At 33.2% G+C, this 23,607-nt stretch overlaps 1 protein-coding gene across 13 annotated transcripts in view; it reads right to left on the bottom strand.

Moving 5' to 3' along the window:
- Positions 1-23,607, bottom strand: part of Apc (APC regulator of WNT signaling pathway) — a 120,630-nt gene that overhangs the window by 28,163 nt on the left and 68,860 nt on the right. For all 13 annotated transcript variants that reach the window (XM_048811587.1, XM_048811592.1, XM_048811584.1 and 10 more), the window contains 4 exons: positions 21,867-21,975; positions 19,322-19,435; positions 13,815-13,898; positions 8,603-8,707 (listed from right to left, as the gene is read on the bottom strand). In XM_048811587.1, the coding sequence (XP_048667544.1) occupies positions 8,603-8,707; positions 13,815-13,898; positions 19,322-19,435; positions 21,867-21,975 (412 nt within the window). The remainder of the gene's footprint in view (positions 1-8,602; positions 8,708-13,814; positions 13,899-19,321; positions 19,436-21,866; positions 21,976-23,607) is intronic.

The following is a 23,607-nucleotide window of genomic DNA, read 5'->3' as shown; positions in this document are numbered from 1 at the left end:
CTCCTGAGCCGCTGGTATTATAGGCGTGTGCCATTGTACGTGGCACAATTTTAGTTTTCTAATATGTATTCCTGTAGCTCTATGTACTACAAGAGTATTTAACACACTTTTGGAAACTGCTTGACTGTCTTCTAGTTTATAAGCTTCTTGAAGAAAAGGGAGCATATATATTGTTCACTACTATATGGCAGGGTACATTATTGATATAAGGTAGATGCTTAGTAATGTATGTTGAAAATTGATAATTGAGTTTTATATTATCTTTTATGTGAAAGGGGTAGGGAAAAGATTAATAGTGAAGTGAAAAAATAAGCTGGGAAGTAATGAAGTGGGGATAAGAAAAATGACTAAAGGGTGCTGAGAGCCACGGCCGAGTCTGTATGGCCCCTGGCATTTTGCCAACAGTATTGATTGACAGGCAAGGCATTACTATCCGACTCTGCCGCAACTTTTGAGTTCTCGCACTATTTTGGAGTTCTCGTGGGGATTTCCGGGGATTCCCCGAGAGTTCCCATTGGTTGGGGAAGTGCAGGAGGAGGGATTTCCGGGAGAGATATTTCCGGCCGGGGGTTCCTGGACAAGCCTCCTGGCGTTCAGGAGGATTCCCCGGGAGCTGTGTGAAGTGTTTTCCTGCAGTTCAAAAATAAAGTTTGTTCCTGCTTCAGTGGCTCGTGATTTGTGCCCAGCCAGACTGCGGCAATTGGCTCTCAGCAAAAGGGAACCTCTCCAAATACATATCAGAATTTCTCTTTGTCTATTTTTTGGTTTTCTTTTATTCATCTTTAAATACACACTGCCATGAAAGCCATTCAAATATTTGTTGAGGAGGAATAGAGTGATTGTGTCTGACAGTTACACTGAGCAAGTTGGGATACAATCTATTTTGATTGCACCTAATAAGTTAATCAGGCCTCACTAAATTGCTAAGCCTGGCCTTGAACTTTCAATCCTCCTGCCTTAGCCCCCTGAGTTGCTGGGATTATAGGCATGTACCACTGTGCCCAGTTTAAAGTTTTTTTTTTTTTAATGTTTGTTCTTTTTTGAGACACTCTTGCTATCTTGCCCAGGCTCACCTCAAAATCCTGAGCTTAAGTTATCCTCTAGTGTCAGCCTCCCAGGTAGCTGGGACCACAAGTGTGAGGCACCATACCTGGCTTCTGTTTGGAAGTAACTTTAGAAAGTAACTCAAAAAGGTTCTACTTCAAACATAATTTTGGCTTCCAACTTGTGAAACCAGGCAGATGAGCAGAAAGATACAAACATTTTCTTTGATTTTCTGGGTACAAACTGCATTGAAAAGTAATCAAGTAGGAGATGCAGTTTCTCTTAACACAAGTATTTCAATTAATTCTGTAATTAATTCCTAATGAATTAATGGAGCTAGGTGTTATTAATGACTGTTAATATGGTAATATGGTCTTCCATCAGAATATTATGTGCTTCCTGATAGAAGACCACCATGTTACCTCTATAAATGTAGTACCCCAAAAAAGACTGAACCCAAATCTGATCAAATTTCTGGATCCAACTACCAGTTCATAGGAAATACAGAAGATAAAAGAATATGTTAAACTATATCATGTGAATGTTATCAATAAAGTTTGTAGTATGGAAAACTGTAAGAAAAACAACTTCAGTTCTTCAAAGAGACAAAAGAGATGTCACCTATAAATTAGATTCAGAGATTCAATAATAAATCCAAATTCATGGACCTTATCTGGGCCCAAAGTAAAAAAAAAAACAAAAAACAAAACAAACAAACAACAATAACAACAAAGAACCCCCAAACAACCCCCCCCAAAAAAACCTAGGAAAAAGACATTTATGAAAAAATTATAAATTTGAATATTGACAGAATGTCTGATGCTATTAAGGAATTACTATTAGCTTCAATGGGGATATGATAATGATACTAGGTATGTATTCTGAAAAGTGTTCTTATCTTTTGGAAATATACAGTGAAATATTTATGGGAATAAATGATGCTGCTTGGATGTTCTTAAAAAATATTATAGGAAGTCAAAGTGAATCATAAAATGTTTTTAAACTAGAAGCAGAATGTGCTGATTCACTTGATCTTTTCCCCATTTTTGTTTTGAATTTTATCACTATTTACTAGCTATTAGCAGAGCAGAGATCTGACTCTAAATGATTTAGATACATAGCTATACACTAAACAAGTAAGGATTTGGCCTGTATAATTTACTTCTAGCTTTTCCTTCCATTTAATTTCTTAAGGAGATTAATAACTGATCAAGAGATTCTATTACTAGTAAGAGTATCAGTCCTTCCTTCCAACCACCATTTTTTTTTTTTAGGGAGAGAGAGAGAGAGAGAGAGAAAATTTTTTTAATATTTATTTTAGTTTTCGGCGGACATAACATCTTTGTATGTGGTGCTGAGGATCGAACCCGGGCCGCACGCACACCAGGCGAGCGCGCTACCGCTTGAGCCACATCCCCAACCCCAAACACCAATTTTTTAAAAAATATTTTTTTTAGTTATTGATGCACCTTTATTTTACTCATTTATTTATATGTAGTGCTGAGAAATGAATCCAGTGCCTCACACATGTGAGGCAAGCACTCTACCAGTGAGCCACAACCCCAACCCCCACAACCACCAATTTTTTACTATTTATCAGGGACTGCGGGACATGAAAAGGAACAAAATTAGATTTTTTTCCCTTCTGGATCCTGTAGTCTAGTGTGGGAACACAAATATTAAATAATTAAACAAATAAATATAAAGCTGCAAATGTGATAGTCTTCAATGAAGAAAAAGATGCTATGAAAACCTATCACAGCGAGATTTGATCTATTCAAGGCTGTCTGAGAAACTGATGCTTAAGATTAGATACCCATGAACTGGAGTTAACTGAGCAAAAGGGGATGAGAAGAACACTATATGGAAAAGGAACAGAAGTGCACAGGCTGCAGTACACCAAAGAGGCTATTTGAGCTAGTGGGGAGATTTTTTAAAAAGCTGACAAGATAGAAATTATAGCAGTCATAATAAAAGGTTATCTTTATTCTAAGAATCAAGTGAAGACAACAAAGGATTTTACAAAGAGTAGTTTAGACTTTGTAAGGATCATTCTTGCAAAGTAAATGTGGGTAGGAAGCCTGGTAAAAGAGGGGGCAGAATGAACTTTCACATGTTGGGAGACATAAATGCACCAGGACAGGTGCTTCGGTGGAGCATCCTACCTTGATCTAGAAAAATTCAAAGACTGATTTCCATTTTCAGTTGAGTGTCAATGTTTATTAACTCTGGGACAAACAATAGAACAAAAGAATAAACCTCAAAATGTCTTGTGTATAGATTCTATTAAGACAGGTTAAAGGATTTTTTTTTTTTTGAGATGAGTTTTCACTGTGTTGTCCTCGCTGGTTTTGAACTTGTGGGCTCAAGCAATCCTCCTGTCTCAGCCTCCAAAGTAGCTGGGACTAGGGTGAAAGGACTCTTGGCATAAAAAATTGCAGATCCAAATATAGATTGCTCATTTACATTAGGATTTGAGAGTGGCTATTGTGCTGTTTTGAAACAGTGATTAAAAAGTAACCCAATACATAGTATTAGTAGACTTAGTGGCATACAAACCACTGATTTAGTAGGCAAGTCTATGATGGACATTGCCAAACAAATGTGCTTGTAAATTCCAACTAAGTCAATGGCACTATCAGAATTCATCCTTTGAAAAAGGATTGAATACTGGGCCCTAATTTATTGTTTCCCATAGATCCTCACCTCTGCCATTCTTACACTAAAATAAAAACATGTTTCATAAAAGGAACCTAGTGATCAAGCAATGGAAACAAAGGCAGTACTTTCTTCTATTTTTCCAAAAGAAAAATGGTTTTAGAGTTGTTATGAATTATAAAAACTTTTCATGTTCATTAAAAAAACAATTTAAACAATACATAAAAATATAAACAAGAAAGTAAAACAAAAATCCCAACATTTAGCAATAACTATTTGCAACATTTCCCCAGACATTTTGCATGTGTATATGTATGTATACTGAATTTTTAAAAGTTAAAAGTTACAATTAATTTCCTAAGTCAGTATTTATTAATATCTAATATGCATGTACTAACTGCTTACTCTGTCAAGCTATCAGGCTGTCTATCTGGAGTACAATGGTGAGCAAGACCAGTGTAGTATGATTTAAAGAACTTTAAAAAGGAAGGCAAACAATTAAATTAACAAAAATAGTACCAAGTGCTATGAGAGCAGAAATAGGATAGCTGAGAGCACTTTATTTTAGGGAGATGAAGACAAGGAAAATATTTAGGAAGAAGTTACATTTAGGGGCTGGGGATGTGGCTCAAGCCGTAGCGCGCTCGCCTGGCATGTGTGTGGCCCAGGTTCAATCCTCAGCACCACATACAAACAAAGATGTTGTGTCTGCCAAAAAATAAAATAAAAATTTTTTTCTCTCTCTCTCTTAAAAAAAAAAAGAAGTTACATTTAAACTTAGGGGAAGGATGAGTAAAGCATAAAGAACTGAAGCAGAAGAGATTTTCTAGGCAAAGGAAATATTACTTGGAATGCCTAGTGTGTGTCACTGTGACCAAAATACTTGACAAGAATAGATTAGAGGAGGAAAAGTTGTCTGTGGTTCAGTTCAAGATGGGCCAGCCAATCCATTGCTTTGGACCTGAGATGAGGCATAAAATCATGGAGAAAGGCTGTGGTAGAGGAAAGCTTCTCAGCTCATGGCAACCAGAAAGCAGAGATACAGAGTAAGGAACCAGGGACAAAATAAAGTACAAGGCCACACACTCAGTGATCTACTAATTCTAGTCATACCCCATCTGTCAACAGGTATCAGCCAGTAGTCATTCATATTATTAATCCATAAAACAAACTAATCCACTAATGACGGCCTAACTCTAATAATCCAATCTTTTCACCTCTGAACATTGCTCCACTGACTAATACAGGAGCTCTTTGGGGGACATTTTTAGATCTCAAACCATAATACCCATTCATACTCAAGGAACCAAAGAAGTTTTACTGGAGGCAAATGAGAAATTGGGGCAAACAATGGAAGATATTGCTGGAAGAGTAAGTAATATAAAGAATCTGGATTCTATTCTATGGGCAGTGAGTAGTCACTGAAAGGTTCTAAGTAGTAAGTGATACAATCAGATTTGTATTTAGAAGGATCACTCTTGATTATAATGTAGAGGATACACTATAAAAGGCTGAAGACTGAAACAAAAGGTAGATATCTACATAAACAGAGATGTAATTTATCATTTTTAATATTTGCAGAGTACTAAATAGGTTCCATGAGGCTACAGTCTGTTTTTTTCAATTCTCAATTCTAGAGTCCAACACATTTCATTATTTGGTACATAATAAGTATTTGTTAATTTAAAAATAATCATCAAGCTGGGTGCAGTGGTGCACACCTGTAATCCCGGCAACCTGTGAGCTAAGGCAGGAGAATTTTAAGTTCAAAGCCAGTCCCAATAACTTAGTGAGACTCTGTCTGGGGCTGGGGGTGGGGGTGGGGGTGGGGGTGGGGGTAAGACTGAGGTTGTGGCTCAGCAGTAGCGCACTTGCTTGCCATGCGTGAGGCACTGGGTTCAATTCTCAGCACTGCATATAAATAAATAAATAAAGGTCTATCAACAACTAAACAACAACAACAACAACAAATAAAAGGATGTAGTTCAGTAATTAAGTACTCCTGGGTTCAATCCTGGGTACCTTCCCTGAAAACTAAAAAACGATAAAAAGTAATTATCAATAGTTGTTAATAAGAACCACAACTTAAAAAAAAAAGTTTTTTTTTTTTTTTGTAGTTGTAGATGAACAGAATGTCTTTATTTTATTTGTTAATTTTTGTGTGGTGCTGAGGATCAAACCCAGTGCCTCACACATGCTAGGCAAGCGCTTTGCCACTGAGCTACAGCCCCAGCCCAAAAACCATAACTTATCTTTCACTGAATACTAACTATATGTCAGGAACTGTATTAAGCATATATTGCATTTAATTCTCACAATTATTTTATAGAGGAAAAAAAAAGCTCAGAGAGTTAGTTATAAGATCTATGCTAGTTAGTGAAGGAGTGAAATTTCCCACATTTGCCAACTCTAAAGCCATTTAACCATAGCTGGCTAACTGATAAATTAGCCAATTATTAATTGCTTAATGTACATTTAGGTTATTTCTAAATTTTCTTGCTACTATACATAGCATAAAGATGAATTTCTTCAAATATGTCCAACCACTCTTGATTGATTACCACATCAGCACTTGGATACTGCTATAATAAGCTATACAGCAGGGCATTATAAACTTCAATCATTTTATAAAATTGCTCCCCAGAAAGGTTATTTCATGAAATTAATACGAATACATGAAAATGCCTGTTTACTTCCTAGTGTATCAATACTGAGTGCCACTGATTTTTGATAACTCAATGACTTGCCCACAAAAACTCATTTTAGTTGTAATTTATACTTATGTATAATTATTAGTAAAAGTTGATAATCTTTACACATGTTTATCATTTTAATTTTCCCTGCTTATTTACTGTTCATGTTCTTTGCCCATTTTTTGTTGTTGTTGATGGACGTTTATTTTATTCATTTATTTATATGCAGTGCTAAGAATCGAACCCAGTGCTTCACACATGTGAAGCCACAACTGCAGCCCTCTTTGCCCATTTTTAAAGACTCATTTTTAAATAGATGACTGGTAAATACTCTATGTATTTTGAATTTTAATTTTTTGCTTGCCATAAATGTTTGCAAATAATGTGATCTTGGCTTTTGTTGCCTTACAATTTTGTTATGATTTTCTGCATCCTGAAGTGTCACATTTTACATAAAACCTATTGTTCCTTCCAGTACGGTTTTGCTAACCATCTCATGATTATGAAAATTCTACCCACATTTTCATCTAACCTTTTACAAATTATAATAGTTTTAATCCATGACATTAATTCTAATCTTAGAATGATTTTGATGTAGTGTCATATAGACCTCATAATATACTCTGCTGGATATATAATGGTTTTCAAAATATACAAAAATTGGAATATGATCTAAGACTAAGAGTAGGTCTAATTCTAAGCAAATCACTGTTTTTCCTGTTGGTAAGACTGAATTTTTCTTCCTTTTATCTATGTGTAGAAACATAAACTTTCCAATAGTTACCTAAATAACAGAGAAATAATTGCTTTTGAGCTGGGGTGGTAGCTCAGTGGTAGAGCGCTTGCCTACCACATGTGAGGCACTGGATTCGATCCTCTCAGTACCACATAAAAATAAATAAATACAATAAAGGTATTGTGTGCATCTACAACATCTACAACTAATATATATATGAATTTGCTTTTAACTGGGTGCGGTGGCACATGCCTGTAATCCCAATGGCTTTGGAGGCTGAGGCAGGAGGATTGTGAGTTCAAAACCAGCCTCAGCAACTTACTGAGGCCCTAAACAATTTAATGAGACCTGTCTTTAAATTAAAACAAAAAAAAATTTGCTTTTTGTCATAATTTACTACTTAAAAATTTTCCTGTATACTGCTAACTAGGAACAATGAATGGATATCTCTGTTTTGACTCAGTAAATTTAAAAACTTAATTATGAGGTATTTTAGGCTTTAAATTTTAATGAACTAAAAGAAGCATTTTCTTTTTTTTCATGAACAGTACTATTAAAAGTAACCTAAAGGGCTGGGGTTGTGGCTCAATGGTAGAGCGTTTGCCTAGCACACGTGACGCACTGGGTTTGATCCCCAGAACCACATTAAACAAACAAACAAAAAACTAAATAAACAAAATAAAGGTACTGTGTCCATCTACAACTAGAAATATTAAAAATAAGTAACCTAGAAAAATTAAAGTAATTTTTAATATTGACAGGAAAATTACCTTAAGGCCAACTTAATAAAATTAAAGTCCTATTTTTTTAAAAAAATCTCTTGTTTACATTGTAAATGTATTCACTGAAGAAAATTTGGGGAATACAGAATATCCCAATGAAACATTTTGTTACTATTAGACTGCATTTCAATAAAATTCAAATAGAAATTCATGGCAATTTCTATTGATGCTAAAAATATTATGGTGATAGTTAAACATGATATGGCTATCTTTAGTTTTCTGAGTATCAATTTTTTTTTTTTTCAATAAGATTTGAATTTCTACATTTATGTAATCTTGAAGTATAACAGAAAATAAGAACTCTAACAAAGTTCTTAGGATAATTTAAAAAACCCACATTAAAATGTCTTTGCACAGAATGCCCTCAAGAAGGAACAAATCTATCCAATACAAGCAATAATGAGGTTAAATCACATATATAAACAAAGTCTTTCAAAAAAACTCTACTCACACCAATTATTTAAGACTAACAATGAAACAAGACCTAGAGCTATAGAAGTACTAGAAATTGATAGCATTATTGTTAAATGTAATAAGGAAAATGACAGCATTTTGATACTAAATGCTTCTGGAGATATCCTAAGGAAATAGATAAGATTTATAGATCATTTTGAAAACCATCCCAGTTTATACTTCTTTTTGAATATTCAAATATTTCATTTAAAAATATAATAGAATAATTTATTTACCTGACCACCACCAGAAGTTGCCATGTTGATTTCTGCCACTCCTTGACCTTCATTCTGCCGCTCAGCTTCATGTGAGCCAGCTTCATGCTTGTTCTGAGATGATCTCTGTTAACATGGAGTTAACATCATTACATACAAAAATGGTGTATGCTTTCTCAGTCCACAGCTTTTTTGTTTTAAAGTTCTGAATGCATTAATTATATAGCTTGACAAAGGCATGGATACTGCACATTACACTTCATAACCTCCGGCATGGCTAGCAGTCGGCTACCTCGGTAGGAGGAAAGTGAAATGTGTCCCTTGAGCATTAGAACTGCACAAGACAAAGGATTTTCTGAGATTCACAGAAACACCATCCTCCACCAGCTGTGCTCACATCACTATCAGGAATATAACCCAACTAGAAAATAACTGTCTTTTCTGCAAGGTCACATGATTCTGGCATTTTACAGAGCTATAAATACAACAATTAAACTATCACTTTTTATGCAGGCCTATTTATACATATTTTCTTACAAATACCTTTTGTGTAGGCATATTTATACATATTTTCTGGCAAAGTTATATGAAACTGACAAGTTCTTAGATTTTGATAATGAATGAATAAAACAGAAAACCTTGCTAATGCAACCACCATCTGTTACATGAAATAAAAATGACAGATTATATCCAGTAAGAGCAGTCATTTCAAAAAAGATTATATCTAGTATAAAGCAGTCACTTTATAAAAACACCACTGCAGAGTCAAAGAAAAAAAAACAATTTCCCATCATCTTCTAGAGAAGTGCCTAGTGCTTGCTCTGGGAAAATGATACTCTAAAATAAAAATTATTCTTTAAAAATCTGACATAATAGTGGATATTATAAAATGGCTTCCACAGGAGTTTTTAACCTTAAGTTTTCCTAGATCATTTAAAAATGTGACTTAGAAACTAATTTATAAGTAACATTTCCATTGATGAACTAGTATTAGTTATATGTAAGCAACAGACAGGAGAAAAACAGTACTATCTGAAAAATCACTCTGTAAATTTCATCAAAATTACAAGAGTAGAAATACACAAAGTTAACCTCTAGACAAAATGAATCAAAGTTGAACCACTAAGACCACAAAAATGTGACCCTAATGAGTAAAGGTGTCATATATTTAAAGAAAATATAATTACTGACTATCTTCTATGGTCAGTTACTTATACTATGTGTTCCAGAATACAGTGCTAACAAAATTAGACATTACTCTCTTGAAGCTTATAGACTATTCAGACGCACTCAAATAATGAAAACAATGAAGTTAAAACTTTGTTTTGACAAGGTGGTATGACAAAGGAATGTGACATGGGTTGAGGGTTTGGGGAAGAGTTGTTTCAGGGAGTGCTGTTTGAATGGAGAAGTGAAGAATAAATAGTTAATCGGAACAGGTGAAGGAGTAGAGAATAAGCATTCTAATCAAATATGATCATACACAAAGGATTGGGAGAAGGAGGAAATGTGGCTTGTTCTAGTGCATTAAAGAATCAGTGTGGTTGAAACACCAAAAACAAGAAACAAAGTAGAATAACAACAACAACAACAAAAGATGGCAAAAACTAAAAATAATAAAAACACTGATTTTTGTTGAATTTGAGTATGGTAAGAAGGGACTCTTAATTTTTCTAAGTTATACTGAGGCTACCCATTAATATATTAATGGACACTTAAATTGATTTTTTAAACCAAATTTTAAGTGGTGTAAGTAGGTAGGAAACAAAGTAGTTAGGAGGCTAATGAATTAATTTAAGTAGGTGAGAGATGATGGTACTTTACAAAAAGAAAGCAGCAACAGAAATTCAACAAGTATAGTAACAGGTAAATATGATGATAACTGAAGCTCTAAGCACATAAATAAGATTGCCTTAGGGAAGATACAGAGAAAAAAGGAATAAGCCTTAAAGAATGCCTATGACTAATGAGCTATAAAGGCCAGAGAGGTAGGAAAAAACAACAACAAAAAGTGATTACGTTGTGATGATGAATACAACAATAATCTTAAAAAAAAAAAAACTAATGTACACTATGCATTAGTCAACTATTGCATACCATACCAACTCTATGTAGTACTATTATTAATCTTCATACCAACTCTATGTAGTACTATTATTATCTCCATTTTACAAATAAAGAAACTGAGGCATAGAGAACATAAATAACCCGCTTTCAGTTAGATACTTAGTAAATGGTAGAGTCAGAGCTGGAATTACCATCCAGGCAGTCTCACTTCACAGCCCAATATAATATTTAAAACTTTGAGCTTTCATTTTCTTTCTTCCTTCTCTTTCCTTAATTATTTTCCTTTGACCCTGGGCTTTAGGCCCCCACTACATTTTTGAATCAGTGTCCAAAATCACCACTGACAGAGGAGACAAAAGAGGCTGTTGCTGATTCTCATGAAAGAATAATCTTAACTCCTCATTTTCATAGTTGTAAAACTTTCCTAAGGTTTTCTGCCCTAAATTAAAGGGGTGAAAAACAATCTTTGAAACAATTTTTGTTGAGGTATTTACAAAGCAAAAAATACACACTCACATAATACAACTAAATGATTATCAGTAAAATTTATTAAGCATCACCATAATCCTATTTTAGAACATTTCTATTCTATTATTCTAATAAGATATCTCTGCCATTTTTACTAATTCTATTCCTAGGTAAATTTGCATCAAATTCAATTGTAGGACATAGTGATATTAAAAGAACTGGTATCAAAATTGCTGAAAATAATGTTCTTTCAAAAGTTTTAAAAAACTCTTTCCCAGTGTTAGCTGACTATAAATCAAAGGCATTTATATTCTCATTCTTTTATGAGAAATCTGTTTTCCATTCATCTAAGTTTTAGGAAAAAGCTTTCCCATTATCTGAAAATTTTTTTATCCCATTATCTGAAATTTCATCACAATGTGTATTAGTGTAAGATTATTTTCATCTTTGGTTGTCAGATTTTGGAGACTGTTTCATTTGAAAAACTATGGCCCTTGATTTTGGGAAATTTTAATTTATTTTCTCAGATCTTTCTAGTTTTCTCCAGCTCTCTGTGGAACTCCTCTTATTTAGATATTGAATCCTCTTAGAATGATTCTGCTTTTATTTTTTCTGTTTTCTACCTCATTGTCTTTTTGTTCTACTTTCTAAATTTTTTTTTTGTTGTTGTTGTTTGTGTTTTAGACAGGGTCTGGCTAATTTGCTTAGGGCTTGTTAAGCAGCTAAGGCTAGTCTCAAACTTGTTGTTCTCCTGCCTCAGCCTCCTGAGTCACTGGGATTACAGGCATACACCACTGTGTCCAGAGACAAAGTTATCTTTTAAACTTGCTATTAATTTTTTTGTATCTGCTATCATATATACACACACACACACCAGGGGTGCGTTAGCAATGAGTGTGTATTTTTTGCTTTGTAAATACCTCAACAAAAATTGTTTCAAAGATTGTTTTTCACCCCTTCCAGCATTAAGTAAGTAAATTTTCACTTAACTCAATCCTTACTGAGCCCTTTTTATTTTGTATTTTGAGACAGGGTCTCACTAAGTTGCTGAGGTTCTCATTGAATTACTGAGTCTGGCCTTAAACTTGTGATTCTCCTGACTTAGTCTTCTGATTTGCTGGGATTACAGAGATGTGCCACTGTGCCCATCTTTGCTATCAAAATTTTAACTCCCACAAACTTCTTTTTTATTCTCTAAATGTTTTGTTCTTGCTAAACGTCCTTTTCTTGCTTTATTTTTTTTAATACTAATGTTAGTTTTTTTAAAAAATTTTCTTTTTCTTTTAGTTGTCAATGGACCTTTACTTTATTTATTTATATGCAGTGCTGAGAATCAAATCCAGTGCCTCACACATGCTAGGCAAGCACACTACCACTGAGCCACAACCCCAGCCTTTAATGTTAGTTTTGTTTTTTAAGTTTTCTTCTTCCTATAAGAAGAAATTATCTATTTTCTTTTTCTTTTTTTAAAAAATATTTATTATAGATGGACACAACACAATGCCTTTATTTTTATGTGGTGCTGAGGATTGAACCCGGGTCCCGCCAGTGCCAGGCAAGCGCTCTACTGCTGAGCCACAATCCCAGCCTGAAATTATCTATTTTCGTAATCTTTGTTATTAGAAACTTTCTTAAAATGTCTTGTGGTCATTAGTGTCCACCCATGTTTAAGAGTGAGTGAGTTATAAAAAAGTTAAATGAAGCTCTATGCCTACAGGATAGAGTCTATAAAGTACAGTGACCTTATAATGCTGTTAAGCTGAACTATTTTGTTTAGTGAATTTTCCAACATTAGGTAACTTCAGCTCTCTTTTCTTGAGTTAGTGATGTTTTTTAAAGAAGTTCTTTCCAGAATCTTGTCTAGAGATGACAAACCTGGATATAAGTGGGAATTCCAGCATTAAGTAAGTAAATTTTCACTTAACTCAAATTTTTAAATATGGTATCCCCAATTTCAGTTACTCACCCAAAGACTGTCATTCTTTGGGGCGGGGGATCACTCATCTTTTGTTAGAACTGGAAAAGAGCAGTCACTCAGCTCTGTAGAGCTGTAAAGTACTGGAGACTACAATCACTTCCTAAAAGATTTTCAACCAATCCTCCTGCTTTTAGCCCTTTTTAAAACCCTTACATCCAAGGGATAACTAGTGTAGCCAGTTTTAGAACCTATTAGACTTCACAGTATACACTGGGTTGCTTCATGGCTTTTCTTAACACTTACTTAGGGGGTCACTTCTCCACAACATGGTTACAATTTGTTTATTTGTTTTCCAGCTCCCCAAAGTTTATGATCATCACCTCCCCTGGTCTTTGTGTCTTTCATTTTATCCTTTGACCATCAGTTTAATGGGGTTTGTGGAGTAAACACAGGTAAATGTATAAAATCAGTTTATACTATGGATTACAAATAAGGAAAAAGTTTACTTACAGGATGATAATAGCTAAGTTAATTATCTGATTATATGTAAATTGACAGCTGATGTAAAATATCTATATTGATGTTTCTATAAATCTTAAATGCCTAAAAGTTATAAAGAAATCAAAAAAACAAAGGTTTTTGATAATTCAATTTCATGAAAAAAAATGTCAATTCTTTAGAAGAATATCCATATTTCAATGATACCACATTAATTACACATATTTTCTTAGAAAACCTACCTATTTTTTAATATGCAAACAAAAAAGACAATTTACTAACCTCTGCTTCTGTTGCTTGGGACTGTAAAAGCTGTCGTATACGCAGTATGTCCTTTTCTATTTGCTGAATTCTAGCTATTCTTCGCTAAAATGAGACCAAATTAAACATGATTTTATTAAAAAACATTAGTGCAAACAGTATTACTGTGGCTATCAATGAACAGATCAGGATTATGTCAAACCATTTTTATGCAAGCAGTTAGAAATGTATATATATTCACATTAATGACAAATTTGGTTAATTCAGTTTTTTTAATACACTGAAATTTATGCAACAGATCTACAGATTTGTTTAGTAAAACTGTATAAATACAAATCACATATCAAATTGCATGGTTTATGTATTGTGCAACTTGGTGTTGAATGGGAGTGGAGCTTAGAGGTAGAAAACATGCTAAGCTTATTCAAGGCTCTTCTTATTTAATTTCAAACACCATTCTCCCCCCAAAAAGTTATTTTCAAAAAATTTCAAGAAAGAAAATTACACCTGGATTTAATAATTTATATTAATCTAGGCATTAATATTATGTAATGGATGTATATAAAGCATAGTATATCTATAAAGGAAAATAATATCTGATTTATTTTCATAAACATTAGGGTAAAACAATAGAACTAACACTCCTAAAGTTACCCCTGTTCCATGTCAGTAGTATTTTTCAGACTTCCAAAATACCTACCACAGCTAAACATTATTTTTATTTCCAATAAAAGGACCACACAGGGTTGGGGTTGTTGCTCAGTAGTAGAGTGCTCGCCTAGTGTGTGCAAGGCCCTGGGTTCAATCCTCAGCATCACATAAAAATAAATAAATAAAACAAAGGTGTTGTTAAAAAAATAAATAATAAAAGGACCACAAAGATGGCATAGCTTTGCTACCTACCGTGATGAGACTACCCAGTGACCACAAAGCAGTAACTACATATTGAACTACATGGAACTGAAATAATGTGGGGAAAAGTTTATTTTATTTTATTTTATTATTATTATTATTTTCTTCAGTGCTGGGGATCAAACCTAGGCCTCAATCGTGACAGGAAAGTGTTCTACCACTGAGCTATACCCTCTCCCCCTTGGTTTTGCTTTATTCATCCATTCATTCATTTATGTATCTGGGGTACTGGGGATTTAACCCAGTGGTACTCTACTACTGAGCTTCATCTCTTTTCATTTTTTTATTCTGAAAAGGTGCTAAGGTACTAGGTTGCCCTCAAACTTGTAATCTTCCTATCTTGGCCTCCTGAGTAGTTGGATTTACTGATGTGTACCACTGTACTCAGCTTCTTTTAATTTTTATGAGTACTAGTAGAAGTGAGAAAAACCAAATTACTTAAATATAATGACCTTGCAAATTCAAGTTATTTTTTAAAATCTACATTACAATAGAGACAATACATAGGTTTTAAAAATAAATACTGATAATTTTGTTCCATTCATTTTCTGCAATAATATGAAAGCTAACATCTTAATACTGAAGTATTAAAATCTGTGTTATAAAAGTAACCTTTTTCTTTTTTGGTAGGATTCTGGAGATGGAACCCAGGGCCTCACACATACCAGGCAAACAATGAGCAACATCCCCAGTCCCTTTATTTTGAGACAGGTCATGCTAAGTTATTAGGTTGGGCCTTGAATTTGAAATCCTCCTGACTCAGCCTCCTGGGGAGCTGGGATTATAGACATGCACCACCATGCCTGGCTAAAAGTAATTGTTTCAATAAGGAAAAACAATATTAGAAGCTAAATAGTTTCCATACTTTTTGGTTACTTGCCCCATCAATGAAACATTTCTGAGCATATATCTCTAATAGATAAATTTAAAAATGCTTATTGCAGCAATTATCCAATGTTATGATATACAAAGAACAGAAAAACTCCAAGTAGCTATGCTAGTTACCCAATCTCCTGCTCCAAACATCCATCTATTTTCCTTCCTTCCTTTTTAATATAACTGTGCTGATTCTCTGTCATGATTCTGCAAGTAGTAAACTTATGATAAATAACATCCTCTAATTAACAAATTTTATCATGACTAATGCATACCATGAAAACAGACTGAAGAAGAAATGCCTATACTTTTGGTAAGCATTCTAAAGGTACTGTACAGATGAGTGAATACTTCTAAAACCAGATAGTGAATATCTTCTGTTTTTAGAAACTACCAAACTATTCTAAATTTGATTGTTTCTTTCTATAAGTAATCAGCTCTTCTCCATCAATAAAGTCCTAGATCAAAAATTTTAATAGAGGATGAAAACAGGAAATTATATCTAAATTCCTCTCTGATACCGTATTTACTAGTACATTTTAATTATATAGAACAATGAATGTTATTGTGGCATAATTGTACATGCACATAACATACTTAAATCATAACCTACTCCCTCACCCTCAGTCACCCTTTCCCCCCTCCCCCACCCACTTCCCTCTTCTCCAAAATCTTTCTTTTCTTTTCTTTTTTTGTGTGGTGCTAAAATTTGAACTCTGGACCTTGCACAACAAATGGAAAAAATAAAAAGCCTCAAGGACTAGAAAGGACAAAAAAAATAATAATTATTATTATTTGCACGTGCTAGGCAAGCACTCTATCACTGAGCAACATCCCCAGCCCTCTATAATCTTTCTACTTTCATATTATGTTTTGTTTTTCCCCTGGATTCCACCTGAGAGAAAACATGCAATACTTGACTTTCTGAGTCTGTCTTATTTCACTTAACATGATATCCAATTCACCCATTTTTTTGTACAAATGACATCATTGCATTTTCTTTTTAATATTTTTTTAGTTGTAGATGGACACAATACCTTTATTTATTTGTTTATGTTGTGTCTTAATTTTAATAGAGTAAACTTTATCAGTCTTTTATTTTTATAATGAGTTTCATGTCTTATTTAAGAAACATTTGCCTAGCATGTGTGAGGCACCACATTAAAAAAAAAAAAAATTAAAGATAAATTGGCACCAAGATAGACCTGGAGACCAATAGTACAGAATAGAGGACACAAAGACTAACCCATATAACTACAGTTATCTTACATTAGACAAAGGCACCAAAACCGTATATTGGAGAAAAGACAGCCTCTTCATCAAATGGTGCTGGGAAAACTGGAAATCCACATGTAACAAAATGAAATTAAACCTCTCTCTCACACCATGCACAAAATTCAACTCAAAGTGGATCAAGGATCTAGGAATTAAACCAGAGACTCTGTGCCTAATGGAAGAAAAAGTAGGCCCAAATCTCCATCACATCGGAGTAGGCCCCAACTTCCTGAATAAGATTCCTATAGTGCAAGAATTAAAACCAAGAATCAATAAAAGGGATGGATTCAAACTAAAAAGTTTCTTCTCAGCAAAAGAAACAATCAGTGAGGTGAATAGAGAGCCTACTAATTGGGAACAAATTTTTACTACCTGCATGTCAGATAAAGCATTAATCTCTAGGGTATATAAAAAACTAAAAAATCTTAACACCAAAAAACTCCACAAATAACCCAATCAATAAATGGGTCAAGGAACTAAAGACACTTTTCAGAAGAAGATATAAAATCAATCAACTAACATATGAAAAAATGTTCAACACTTCTAGGAATTAGAGAAATGCAAATCAAAACTACACTAAGATTTCATCTCATTCCAGTCAGAATGGCAGCTATTAAGAAAACAAACAACAATAAGTGTTAGCAAGGATGTCGGGGGAAAGGCACACTCATACATTGCTGGTGGGACTGCAAATTGGTGCAACCAAGATGGAAAGCAGTATGGAGATTCCTTGGAAAATTTGGAATGGAACCACCATTTGACCCAGTTATCCCACTCCTCGGGTTATACTCAAAGGACTTAAAATCAGCATACTACAGGGACACAGCCACATCAATGTTTATAGCAGCACAATTCACAACAGGTAAACTGTGGAACCAACCTACCTAGATGCCCTTCAGTAGATGAGTGGATAAAGAAATTGGTACATATACACAATGGAATATTTCTCAGTAATAAAAGAAAATAAAATCATGGTGTTTGCAGGTAAATGGATGGAGCTGGAGAATATAATGCTAAGTGAAGTAAGCTAATCCCCCATACCAAAGGCCAAATGTTTTCTTTGATATGAGGATGATGACTCATAATGGTGATGGTGGGGGGGGGAGCATGGGAAGAATGGAGGAATTTTAGATAGAGCAAAGGGGAGGGAGGGGAAGGGAGGGGGTAAGGGGGTAGAAATGAAGGTGGAATGAGTTAGACATTAAGTACATCTATGAAGACACAATGTTGTGAAAATACTTTGTGTACAATTAGTGACTTGAAAAATTGTGCTCTATATGTATAATATGAAATGAATTGTATTCTGCCATCATGTATTACATATTAGAATAAATAATTTAATTAAAAAAGATATTATGTCCGTCTATAACTAAAACAAAAAAGTTAAAAAGAAAAGAAATTCATTCCTACTCAGTTTCAGAAACATAATTAAGTATATTTTTAACTAAAAAGTTTAAAGTTTTACTTTTGATACTTAAGTCAATCTATCTGAATGAAAGAAGCAAAAAAGGGGGTAAGAAAAAAACTAACATTATAACACATATATATGCATGTGTCAGCATGCGCGCGTGCACACACACAATTTACACCCCCAACTAGTTGTGAAACTAACAGGCATGGACTACAAAATGCATGATAGTACTAGTGTAAAGGATAATCTGAAGTCTATATTAGTTTATAATTACATCTAACAAAAATAGAATACACTTTATGTTTAGGAAGTTACCAGATAAACCCTATGTTTTGGGAAAAACAAAATATCCTAATAAAAATATTCCCAAGCTTATTATGGAACAGAAAAGGCAGTCAAGAAAACTTCTCTATAGAGTTTAAAAATATTAGTCAGTTGTGTTTGTATGAATACAGAAAGCTATACTGAATAGTATGTGAAAATGCTTAATATGCTTTCTTGACATCAGTTAAGGGTAGAAATATGGGAATGTTCTCTATCCAACTCATCTCATCTCCTATAATGTTTTCTTTATGTTTCCTTCTTACTATCCTTGAATGAGTATTTTCTTTATTTTTAAGTGCAAAACTTGGAAGAGCAATGACACATTCTGGATGTCGTACTTAGATAATAATAAGAAAAAAATCTCAAATGAGAGCTGAAGGTAGCTATCAGATACTAGATAATCAGAACCTTTTTCTCTTCCTTATAAAGCAGGACAGAATGATACTGGGGAAAATGAAATATGGTAGACAGAATTATGTGAATAGTATCTAAATAACCAGCAGCCATGATAAATTGTTATCTTAAAATAGTGCCAAAAAAAAGATAAGACTTATAAATTTATTTCTCTTCCCCCTCTTTTTTTATATGATGCTGGGGATCAGATCCAAGGCTTTCCATATGCTAGGTAAGGGAACTATCAATGAACTATATATGCCTGGCCCCATAAATATCTCTAAAAACAAAATTTAATCAATATTAACAGAATTGTAGTAGTTTAAAAATAAGTTACCTGTGCTCGTTTTTCCATATCCTGGCAAGTACCCAGTTGTTCTTCCATTGCAACTCTGATTTGCCTTGCTTCATATTCCAATTGCCTTCTGGTCATATCTGTTTGTAAGGAAAACTAAAACCACAAATAATATAAAAATATCAATATCTAGCATTTTCAACTTATAAATCAAAAGCATATAAGTACCAATAAAATAAATGTAAATCCTTGTACATGGAAAATTATTTTTTATTCCAAGGAGTCCTAAAACTTGATGATAGGTACTAAACTCAATCTGGGTCCCTGAGGTGATATGTAGTTAAAGCACTGCCTTGAATTCACAAATGGTTTTGAGTACAATACAATTAATTTGTATTGTTTCATTTAAAATATGTAACTGGTTCAGTTGGGTGAGCCTAACTTTAGTTCCCCTATGATTCTCTCCTCTGAAAAGGCACTACTTTTAATTACTGTAAACTAGCATATTAATATGAAAAAAAAATCAAGAAACAGGTTCATTGCTCTTAAGTTTGGATCTCAATTTAAGGTAAGGATTACCACTATACACATAGACAAAACAGAACTTTTCCTTTTGTAAAATGAAGAAAATGAGGTAAGAAAAACCCTACATGTAATATAACATAGATGGTCATAAATAAATGAGACAAAGTCAACACAAACTTTGGTAAGTATCTAAAAGTGACGCAAAGTTGAAAAATTATCAGAGTGGGTATTAACTCATTCAAAAATCTACTAACCCTCTAATTAAAATTCCAGACACTATGATAATTGCCAGGCATATAAAGAGATGCAAAGAAAAAAGTAGAATATGATTAGATAAAATAACAGGTAATAGTTATAATGGGCCACCAAAGGAAATGAAGAAATGCTATGGATTTTTCATGTTCTATGTGCTTATAGAAAACTGCACATGCCATATGTCTGATTCAGAATAGCATTCCTGCCTAAGAACTCCAAATTGCATTTTAAGAGAAGTTCTCATCCTCTTCCCTTGCAACATATACAACACATTTACATGCAGAATGTAGTTCTATAGGCAGACACAAATTATGGCTACAATATAGATGAAATAGCCTGCATGTTATTTCTTATTCCCATTTCATTCATTTGTCTTTCACTTTTCAACCACCCCATGCAAATAAATATATACAGAACATGACACAATATGTTGCAATGTGTTTGAAGTTGTTTTAAGTAATGTCTAATACTTTGAAAAGTACGTAAGTATTTTCACATGAAAATTTTCATTAATTTCGTACCCCAATATGAAAGAAAAACTTGGGTAATTAAAAAAAAAAGTTATAAAACACAAGCAAGTTTAAATGTGTTATGTTGTCAGTGGTCCATAATAATGTCTTGGATATTCTATTAAAGATGATTATTTAATAAATAGGGAATAATTAGACAGGTGATCTTTATTTCAGATAGTAACCAGTTGCTCTTGAGTTTCATATATATCTAAGTCCTTTCCTGAATCTGACTGCATGTCTCAAATACACTGGGTTTTGTATTCTTATTACCAAAGATAATAGCAAAACTATGTTTTTTTTTGTCCATTAAAAAAAATCCCATGGAAACCCTTCTAATTCCTAATCCTTATCTGTCTTTTGCTACTTGTGTACTTGATTCCCAGGAAGATTTTAAGGGCATTTGTCAGAAAGAGGAATCCCTGAATGACTTTTCTAAGAACATTTAAGCCTCTAGTTTTAGCTCCTGCCCCTCAACCTCCACTCAGGAAGTCTTGCTAATAACTATACATCCTAAAAAAGTTTTTTCTTATTTCTACTTTTACTTTTTTGCCTATCATGTTCTTAAAAATGCTATTGTAACATGAAAAAGCTAAGCTATGAAAGCCAGTTATATTTTAATTAGTCTATTTTTTCTTTTAAAAATTATATGAAGTATTTATGGATAACAGTTAAAAGATAGTCTTTTGAGATTAGTAATGTACTTCAGAAGATTTCTTAAAATATGTGCCATTCCATGAATAAAACAGTTAACAAAGAGGCAGGATGAACAGGCGGCTAACAGGATTTTTTTAAACATAGCTATATTTGCAAAATAAACTGTAGAACTTGCAAAAATATTAAGATCTATGCCTATAGCTATTGTCATTTATACCTGAATAGGATTCAAATAATCTTCAAATGTCATATAGAAATAAAAAATTAATAATAGTTTTCTACAATATGGTACCAAAAAAATTGGCAGGTGTTAGCAAACATTTCTAGAGAGTATGTTTGGAAATTCAATATACAGAATTAAAAAAACAGTTGCCTTGTGGAATCCTGAGTCCTTCAGGAGTTAAAGATTTTCTCAACTCAGGGCTTGAAATAAATACTTGTTGGAATATGATTAAATTTAATTATCTTTATAAATAAAAATTTATTACTTCCAATATATTCAGGTTTAAAGTTGATAAAACATATTACATTCTACAAGTTATTATAATTTCAGTTATCCTGAATTTGTAATAGATTACCTAGGTACTTCTAAAGATCAAGTTATTGAAGTCTAAAATAAGTCGTACTGCCATGTTACTTACATTTTCAGTTAAAGGAAGGCTATCTATTCTTTTAGTGAGATTCTGAAGTTGAGCATAATACCAGTCTTTTTCTTTTTCTTCTTTGTCAAGATCAGCAAGGAGTAATGATCTATTTTTTAAAGAAAGGTAAGTTTATATAATGCTAATACAGACTGCAAAGAGTAATCTTTACCAGCTGTTATTGTAAAAAGTACAGATAACAAAATTCAAAATTAATACAAGAATAAAAAGTACACTAAATAAGTTTAGAAAAGTAGCAATTTTGCTAGAAAACAAATTTGCTAGAATACAGGAAGCTACTACCTTGGACACAATGTAGTTTCAGCTTCTTAGCAGCCAAAATAATAAGAAATATATTGTCTCTGTGTAATAGAAGAAATTATTTGGAGGTAGAGAAACTTCTTGGTTTGAAATTTGAAGATGAATTTATGCAATTCCTGAATAACCCAATCAATGGTGTCTTCAATAGTAATCTACATTGAGATACTGCATACTTGGATCATTATAAACATAAATGCCCAATAAAAATGTTACTGGGATAAAACTCAGTAGGTACAAAAAGTACATGGTCTATCTCTTTTTATGTGGTTCTTTCCCAAAGCAATGACTACTATCATTTTCTTGTGCATATTTCCACAGATATACTATAATGATACAAAGGTATGTATGCATGATATGTACATTTTAAATAGCAGCATATTATAATACATGTTGTTCTATAAATATTTTTCACTTAAAAATCTTGTTTTGGAGATTGTTTCCAAGAGAACATAAAGAAGTATTATATATTTTTTGCTAGCCGTGTAATACCCAATATATCCCACAATATTCATGCATACGTGAAAAGATATACTATAACCACTTCTTCGTTGGTGGGCACTTATGGCCTTTCCAAAATCTTTTATTACAAATATTGTTACATTGAGTGACTTCATATATACCTCATTTCATACAAGATAAATTCCTAGCATACAGAACTAAGAACTTACTGTTCTTGTTAGATGTATACCAATTTAAACTCCTACCATTTTTCACCAATGTGTGTAATCCAACATTTTAATTTTTGCATATCTAATTTTTTTAAAAAACAGTGTATCATTCTGGTTTTAATTTGATGTCTTTTAATGTGAATGAGGCTTTTTTTTTCCAAGTTTAAAAACCACGTGGGTCCTTTTCTATGACTTTTTCTTCATTATTTATAGGGCCTCTTCTATATTAAGAATGATAGTACTTTGTCAGTTACTGGACTGCATATATATTTATCAGTATATCACTTGTCTTCAAACTTTATTTATAATTTCTAAATTTTGATTTTCATGAAGTCCTATTTGTAGATACTTTTTACTATGATTTCTGGAATTTGGTCATACACAGAAATGTTTTTCACTCCAATATTACTGTTATTTAAAAAAGTCTTATTTGATATTTTCTCAGGAAATATGGGAATAAATGAATCTTGGTAGTGAGTATGAGTATAAGTGTAAGGAAAATTCTGTTCTTGCTAAAATTTCCTTTCCTTTATTGGGAAGCAATTTTAAAAATAAGCAACTTTAATAGTGAGAGAATACATAGGAAGGAAGCCCTGTTTATGATATAGCAATCTTGGGGGAGCACAGACCAATGAGAAGCTGCTCTCACATTTCTGACAACAAGAACAGGGCAGTGTAAAAGCCTAAACTCCTTCAACATCTGTATATATATAACAAGGAAGGAAGGAAGGAAGGAAGGAAGGAAGGAAGGA

The sequence above is a fragment of the Marmota marmota genome, unplaced genomic scaffold (assembly GCF_001458135.2).
Source record: "Marmota marmota marmota unplaced genomic scaffold, marMar, whole genome shotgun sequence".
NCBI lineage: Eukaryota > Metazoa > Chordata > Mammalia > Rodentia > Sciuridae > Marmota > Marmota marmota.
This window is presented reverse-complemented; position numbering and strand designations above follow the sequence as displayed.